Source organism: Nestor notabilis, unplaced genomic scaffold, assembly GCF_000696875.1.
Source record: "Nestor notabilis isolate BGI_N333 unplaced genomic scaffold, ASM69687v1 scaffold6778, whole genome shotgun sequence".
Classification (NCBI taxonomy): domain Eukaryota; kingdom Metazoa; phylum Chordata; class Aves; order Psittaciformes; family Psittacidae; genus Nestor; species Nestor notabilis.
The window spans coordinates 10,869-19,638 of record NW_009941432.1 but is presented as its reverse complement, the minus strand read 5'-3'; the positions used below and the strand labels follow the sequence as shown (position 1 = coordinate 19,638).

The 8,770-nt window shown below is 40.8% G+C and overlaps 1 protein-coding gene across 1 annotated transcript in view; it reads right to left on the bottom strand.

The window, feature by feature from the left end:
• The window catches only part of SCUBE2 (signal peptide, CUB domain, EGF-like 2), a gene marked incomplete at its 5' end in the record, with an annotated part of 36,412 nt that overhangs the window by 18,589 nt on the left and 9,053 nt on the right, over nt 1–8,770 (bottom strand). Inside the window, 6 exons of the mRNA XM_010020877.1 lie at nt 2,059–2,175; nt 4,052–4,174; nt 5,151–5,267; nt 7,048–7,137; nt 7,731–7,847; nt 8,242–8,367. Of these exons, the coding sequence (XP_010019179.1) occupies nt 2,059–2,175; nt 4,052–4,174; nt 5,151–5,267; nt 7,048–7,137; nt 7,731–7,847; nt 8,242–8,367 (690 nt within the window). The remainder of the gene's footprint in view (nt 1–2,058; nt 2,176–4,051; nt 4,175–5,150; nt 5,268–7,047; nt 7,138–7,730; nt 7,848–8,241; nt 8,368–8,770) is intronic.

The window sequence follows — 8,770 nt, the reverse complement described above, 5'->3', positions numbered from 1 at the left end:
GGTTTCCTGCTGCTCCGAAGTGCTCAGATACATACAGCTGCTGTGGAACACTATGTGACCCCATGTGGGCAAACAACACCATTGTATCACCATTGTCCCTTTTGGCCAATTATCCAGTTTCGGGGCCTTTCCCTGCCTAATAAATGCCAACAGTAGGAGAAACTAATGACAACACAACATACTGCCTTCGGTGCAAACTTGCATGCCGATGCAGAATATACCATTCACCAGTGGTGCATCCCAAGGGTCAGTACTGGGGCCAGTACTATTTATCCTCTTCATTAAGCCTGGATGATGGGACAAGAGTTCACCCTCGGTAAGTTCGCAGATGATACAAAACTGGGAGGAGTGGCTAGTACACCAGATGGTTGTGCCACTATTCAGAGGGACCTCGACCGGCTGGAGAAATGGCCCGAAAGGAATCTCATTAATTTCAACAAAGGGAAATGCAAAGGTCCATGTCTTTGCTTCTCAGATACACCCTGATGACTGCTTCACTTGTCTCCAGTAGCTTTATGGCAATTATACAGAAACCTAGAAAGCTGCCAACAAGAAATCTCCTGCAAGTCCCAGAAAGTTTGCGCAACCGAGGGTACCCACTTCTACATACACTTGATTCTCAATGGCAAAACAAATTCTCACTGCTCTCCCCAGCCATTTGTTCCCCCCTCTAGGCAGGTAACAATTTGGTAGAAAACACTGTGAAACAAATTACAGAAATAAGATGATTTCAGGGGAAAAACATGCTACTAACAGAACTGAGACAGAGGGGTAGGAATGAGCAGCAGAGGAATAACAGAGAAAGAAGGGAACAACTCACATTGGTGCTGCTGCCTAAGATACCACAGAATCAGCCCAAATCTTTGGTTTTCACTGATGTTTTGTTAGGATGCTGCATGCGATGGCAACCTCTTACCTCCAGTACTTATTGAACTTCCTCCATATAGGTCAGAAGGTGTATACTAAGTATCCCTACCAGCTTTGACACAGCCTGGATTGCCAGTAAATGAAGGACTTCCTATGGTACAAGGATTACTACCTTCTGCACAGGAGTATGATATGAAGCAGACAATTAGTACCCAACAGAAAAATTACAGTAACTTTCCCTTATTGGTGGCCAAAAGAAATTGAATGAATGCAGAAGAATTAATGAGAATAGACTTCTCTTAGAAATTAGAACACGTGAACAGTGGTACTTCCCATCTGAAAGGTTTGCCTATTCATCAGGATAAAACACAGTGATGCTGTAGCCCTGTAACCTTCTTTGCAGACTTTCTAGAGGCAGAGGTTAGAACAGATCGGACACACAGAGATCTCTGAAATGTTATCTCCAAGTTCACGTGTGCTCACTCTGCCTCAGACATAAGTAAGTCTTACTCATTAAATAAGCATCTGGAGTCAGTAAGGTCTTGCCTAGGCTTATATAAAACAGGTTTAATTCATTTAGTGTCCAGTTATTCATAGTTTCTTATGTTAATTCTGGGAATTTGTCTCAGAAATATTCACACTCAACACACACTGAGGTTCTGTGAATATCTTTCTCTCTTTCCTTGAACTTTTTTTGTAGGAAAGACATAAAGATTCAAGAGTATTAATCCTGGCCAGTGTAAATCAGTGGTACTACATCAGCTAAATTCCAGACTACACCACATGAGAATCTGACATATGCACAAGGGCAACCTGTGAAACCATAATTTTCTATGTCACCCAGAGCTTCCTGTTTTTTAAATGCTATTCCACTGACTTTCCATTGAAGTCAACAAGACTTCTGCATGTGAAAATTCTATCAAATTATGGCTTTCATTCCCAGGTGCAAAATGCATCAGTTTGTTCTAATAGTCACAGATGCTTTCTGGATACAGGGTGTGAAGGGAAAAACATTCGACCTAAGACAGAAATGAGCAGGATTGGTTTCTACTTTTGCTGTGCCTCCTTATCACAGCAAAGAATAAAATTTATTCTGTATGCCTACGGCATATACATAGGCTTGCATCTTGCACAGACACTAATTAGACCTGTGGCAACTGCATTGGCATGTAGTGTCTTTTTATAACTCACCTCCACAATGTGTGAAGCCATAGAGAGCATATCCTTTGTTACAAGTACACTCAAAGGTGCCTGGATGATTGATGCACGTGTGGTCACACGTCCGTTCAAAAGAGCATTCATCAATGTCTGCAAGTGTTAAAGGAATACATCAGTATCTTTCAGCCTGACAAGGGAGCACTGATGAGCTAACGAGCTCAACACAGAGAGGTACAGATTTATGTAAACTAAGCAAAAAACTAAGCAAATTCTTTTAAAGCAAATAATGTAACATAATGAAATGACAACTTTTATAAGAACAAATAGTTCACCAAACAAGCTTTTCTTTGGCAAGCATAAAATCTGCTGCTGCATTTTTAGAATTATGTTTAAAATAAATTATTTCTCTTCTGCAGGAGAAAAAACAAATGCTGACAAACCCCTTATTTCATTAACAAAAACTCTACATTAGATCTGCAGGAACAGATTTACAAAAGAAAGCATTGCCTTTGTTTTTTCCCAATAAATGAAAGCAAAGGTTACATGTTTAACTCTATGTGAATATGCAATGCCTGATTTAAGACTGCCGAAAATCACCATGTTCTCCAAGATACACCTGAAAGACAGATGACTGGAATAATTTGGTGAATTTTTCCACAGATCGATTACACTGTGTATTTAGACTTCAATGTCTGTCTCCAAAAGCTGCTGAGATACCTGTTTTCACCAGTGGAAGTTTTCCTTGGCATTACAATCACTTTGCACTATCTTCTTTGTAAAGCATAGTTACTACAATAGCCTAATCGTGATCTCAGCGAATTGAATGGTAAAATGGTCAAATTCCCATCACTCTGAAGCCCTAAATATCTATTATACCATCAAAAGCACCTAAAACTTCTGCACTAGTACATTATGCATGACATGTAAGAATGTTGCAAGATACAAAAAAGTTCCCATCAGCATGACTGTCACATTACATCATTATTTTTTCTTGGGCTTTGGCATGCTTCAAGATACCACTTTTGAAACAATATAAGGGAGTGACAGGGACAAAAGGGAGATGTAAATCTTAAAAATACATTCATAAAGAGATTCCATTGAAAACAAACAAACAAAAAGCCACCATCACCAACAACCAAAAACTATCATGAATATGTTTTTTTATAGCAAGTTTGTTCTGCAAAATTGTTGTCCTTCTTTGTCTGATTTTAGAAGGATCAGAATGCACCAAAAACCCAGGTGAAAACTATTTTCTGTTGGTCAGTTCAGCTTTCTGAATTCATCATTAACATCGGCTGGTTGTCTAGGAAATGGAATTATTCACCTCCCCAGTTGCCTGATGGCTTTACATTGTTTCATACTGTAGCTTTTCCAAAGCCACAAAACATTCCGATCTTTACATTTTAATGTATTTAAGCAGCTTAAACAGGATTGCTAAATCTATGTTTACAAACCATTATACAGAAAGGCAAATGTGCTTTGCAAGTCTCACAGGAAAAATACATGTCAACCTAAAAATCAAATGTTCTATGATGTTTTAGGGAACAGCAATTCCAGTGTGTCTACACGCCTATAATTTCACAGATCATGTAATCTCTTTTTTTCTTTACATAATGAGTTCATGGCATCTAAATGTCCCATTAAGAAAAAATAATTTCACTGCAATGATAACCTAGTCAGTAAGATGGACAGAGAGATATTGTCTATTTTTTCCCTGTAAATTACTTGAAGATCATTAATAGAAGGGGAGGAGCACTATCCTCATAAAAAGCTTTTTAATATGATGCTACCTCTGTTGCTTACAGATAATAGTTTACTGTGCCATTAAACATACCTCCCACAATAGTATCAAGCCAACTGCATGTATTAACTCAACAGCTGTTCCGAGAAGAAAACAGAACAAAATAAGAAAACCCAAAACTGAAGCATGGAAATTATTCTGGAGTCCATTATCACTTCATCATTGTAGTAGATGTCCAAGCCGCACTGATTTGTTCTACTTCTATTGCCTCTCCAGTGCACATACCTTGACAAGACTTCTCATCTGTTAATAATTTAAATCCTTTTCTGCAGCTGCAATCAAAACTGCCAACAGTGTTTTTACAGAAATGATCACAGCCTCCATTATTGGACTGGCATTCATCAATATCTGTAACCAAAAAAAAGTGCTTCAGCAAATAAACACACTACATCCAACAGACTTCCACTGCCAGATCCGGAATGCAATCACATCCAATTGGTTAATGAAGCCCAGAAACAAAATCTAGTGAGACTACTACTCATTTTAAGGATGATCAGATCCAGCTTTTAAGAACTATCTGTCCCATTCAGCCCCATGACAGTGTCACTTGCTCTCATTTAACATATTGCTGTCAGTTACACTTGGGTACATGTATTTGCAAAAGATACATGTTTCCCTAAGTTCTGTTTGGAAACATTTTGACTTAAATCCTCTCTAACAGGTTTTAGCTTTTTAAACATTCTCTCCATTTCCTCTCCCTAAGACCCGCAGAAATCTCAGACAGAGGAGACTTCCTGAGCTACCCCATTCTTTTCATGCCAATATTAGAATGAGTTCTTTAATACAGACTCAGGCATGCGGATTCCATCAGTTTTGCCTAGCAGAACAGTCTTAATATCTAACGACTGGAAAATGTATTTTAATATACAACCTAAATGTCCCCTTGGTTCTTTCCAGTACTCTCACCAGAGCTGCTTGGACCAGTACAAGTAATTCTACTCACGCATCCCTGTTTACTTCTAAACTGCTCTGATACTCAGCTGACTACAGGTGAAATAGTTCACAGTCTCTCGAACTATATACCTGTAAGAACTGACATGCCTGCCTCCCCCAGTAATGATCTGTTCTTTACCACAGACCTGTATTACCTCCTACCAAAACTCATCCGTGAAAAATGAGGCCAACTTGGCAGGAGGGGTGAAAGTGGTGAGGTGGTGTGATGCACCTGATGCAATGGAAACTGTGCATCTACCCCTGGCTGTATCCTTTCTTAGGTAAGGTTACACATACTGACTTTCCTCCGGACACTGGATTACCCGTGTTTGAAGATGAATACCTTACAGCAAGGTGTTGATACGGATGTGCCCACCAGTATAAAACTCACCTTTACACGTCTTCCCATCAAACTGGAGCGTGAACCCAACAGGACAGCTGCAGTGAACTCCGGTAGATGTATCTTTACATGTACGATCACAGCCACCGTTATTTACTGCACACGTTTCTAGCGAACAAGATAAAGCTGAAGTTCGCTCGGGGATATTATAATGGTAACAAGAAACATCATGTGGTAGAAGGCATGGTTCCAAGCACACTGCTATTCAGCTACATTTAGCCTAGTATACATGAGCAGCCACTAAATACATGTGTTGGCAAAATCCCTGCCTCAGCTACATCTATTTTTTTGCAGAGACTCTACAGACTCAGATATTGTCTCTGGATATTCTCATCCTCAAAAACAAACCCCCACTCCTCATTGATTCATCTGCTCCTGTCAGTCTGTCTCCTTATGTCCACACTCAATCCCGGCAGAACCTCTGACACTTCCCACCAATGCTCAGATACTTGGTTACACTCAGCCCTACTAAACCAGTTTTCTTAAATCATTTCCAACACACCTTCACATGCTACCTGTGCTCCCGTTACACCCACACTGCGTGCTCCTTCTGCCTTCTCAGCCAGGTGCCATCTCAACCTCATGCTCCTTTAACTTCCCCCTATGCAAACCATGTATAAATCTCTCCAAATCCTTTGAACACCCCTTAAATACAGTTCTTCACATCCAGTTAAACAGAAATAACTCACTCTTTGGCATTCATCCTCTTGTAGTCAGTCTAACCACCACAGCCAGTCTAACAGCCATTCTGCTGGCTATCCAAATGCAATTTTATCCAGCACATACTGATCCGGAGAGCTGCAAAGATCATTTTCTACATCTGCTTTTTGAAATCCTCTCTTTCTAGCTCTGTCTCCTTGTTTTCTGCAGCATCAGCATATGCTATTTATTCTCAAGTTTTGAGATCTTTACTGGTTTATTCCCCCCCAGTCTCCCGCCTCACGTTCAATACTGCGAGGCTGTGTCTAACCTGCAAGTGAAGACAGAGTGCCTCTTCTTTCCTCCTTCTTCCACAGAAACGTTTTGTTGTGGGTTGGTTGGTTGCCTTTTTTATGTTTATTTGTTAGGTTTTGTGAGGGTTCTTTTGTTTTATTTTTTAAATGAGGCTATTAATTTATATGTCTAAATATGGACTCAGGAGCTCAGAGCCCTATACTTTTGGTAGTTTCTTCCTCAGCCTCCATGTTCCTGTGTACTTCTGTGGCAAATGACAGTAAGCGTGGTAAATCGCCCTGACTGCCTGGACCGAGGGCTTCTGAGAGGTGGACATCCACTGACCCAGCTGCCCTGAGACCACAGTGATCGCTTCCCATGCCAGTGCCTTCCCAGTTGTGACAGAGTCTCAGAGGCTGGCATTCTGAGACAGATGGCAAATGCCTCTAGGAAGATTAAGATGGCCTTGCATCCTAAAACGTCTTTCTAGATCCACCACTGGGCCCAACTGTCTTCCATGCAGAAGGATATTTTCAGTTGAAAATAAGCAGGTAAAACACTGCTTCCTCCACAATCACTTGGCTAAAACTGTAGCACAGAAGGGACTGTATTGCATTTCCATGATGAATTAGAACCATGGAAATATACACTACTTCAAGAGCAACTTCCTGACTCTTCCTACTGAACGTAGGAGGAATTCAGGAATTGAATTCTACTTTAATTCAATTGAATGAAGCTACTAGGAATTCAGTAGCTCTGAGCTACTGAATGTTATAAACAATGTACATAATTTTGTATACATTATAGAATAATATTATTTCCTTAAAATGGACTGGAGCATCTCAGGCAGATTTCAGCTGAGAGCTATGATGGTTACAGTAAAAAAAGCCCCAACAATTCTTCAATCTAAAAGGCTTCAGCAAACAGCAAAATCATTTTGGATAAGCACTTTTACCCATAAGCAACCGTCGCTTCACCCTCTTGTCCACATCAGCTCCTGCTGTAGCGTTTCCCTCCAAAATTTCAACAGCAGCCTCTTCCCTCTCTGTAAGGAACATGAAAAAAGCAAATGAGTAAAGGTGCCCAGACCAAAGGCCTCATCTGATACATACACACGTGCAACTATTTATCACAGAAGGACCAGCCAGTTAAGCCTGAGCATTTGATTTCTGTCAAACAGCAACAAACTCTTCCGGAGACTGGAAGAGTTTATAAATCTTAAGTGTTTTATTTCTGGATAACTGCCTTGTGAAAACTGTGCTTCAACTGACTTCTGAGTTCTGATTTTAACAGACGTACCGCTTGGTTACACTCTCTGGCTCATACTATACAAGAAACTGAACCTAAAATACCCTGGAGAGAAGGGAATCTTCTCTGGTTAGCGACAAGCCTTGTGCTTCAGAGGGACCCGTGACAATTACAGGCTGAAGTAATACTAGGTAGCTACTTATACAGGGAAGCATTAGTTGCCTGGACCCAACCAACTCACTCGTGCACTAGCAGGTTTTTTCGGTTTAGATTCCTTGACATTTTCTAGCCATACTTTTATGAGGAGCATTAATCATAGACACACTGCAACACCACACCACTTAGAGCTGGTCATCACTAGAAGACTACTTCCCTCCGCTGCATACTGACCCAAGCAGGTTTTCCCGTCTACATGCATGATGTACTTGGGATGACATCCACAAATAGGCCCATTATCAGCATCATCACATGTATGTTGACAGCCACCATTTCCATGATTGCATGTTACTAGGAAGAAAATATATGTTACATCTCACAAGTACTTCCAGCATCTTTGAAAGACAGTGTGCAACTTTTGTCTCCATTTGACCATCCAATACACCTCTAACATGCCGCCTTCCTGAAGACCTCTGTGAGACTTAAACACTGCAGAGCTCTCTTGTGGAGCCAAACTTTCTGTCATTATGAATGACAGTGCAACTCCCAAACTACAGTAGCAACCAATAGACTGGTGAGATAGTGTCCACTAAAGCCACTGAGTCTAGTTTAATTCAAATGCACACGACCTAGGCATGTCATCCCAGTTTAGCTATAACATGCCAAATCCCATTAGCACTGCAAACAGAACACTATTTCTTCTTCTTTTTTTTTTAACCATAAGCATGTGCAGAATGTTGCATACAAATGCAGCTCCTCTGGTTCTTAGACAGTTCAAATCCTGGTCGGCATTCACAGGCAACTCCTCCTTTGGGTGTTTCTCTGCAGATGTGGGCACAGCCGTGATCTTTATTCATGCAGCTCATACCTTCTGCAAAACAGGAAAGTGCAAGAGCATCAGCATCCTCATCATCTCTGTGTGCAGGCAACAGTAAGTAAAGTCAGTCCAATACACACACAGGCAACAGCCTGCTACATCTGAGAATACTCCACAGTGTTAGGACAAGAAGTACAAGCTTACAAGACAGTAAAGGCAGGAAGTCCAATCCTGCAAAGTCAATGGCTCCAAGGTTTCTCCATCTGTGACCTTTTCTGTGCCCATATTCTTTGACTGCAAAGTCAATAAGCAACATCCCTAGATTTGTACAGCATCTGCATTCTCATCCACTGCTCTCACTCTATACCAGTGCTTATAAAACTTCGTTTCTTTTATGAAAACTGCAAGGTGGCTGATACCTGCAAAACCAATGCCTAAGGTAAAGCTCTTATTTCTC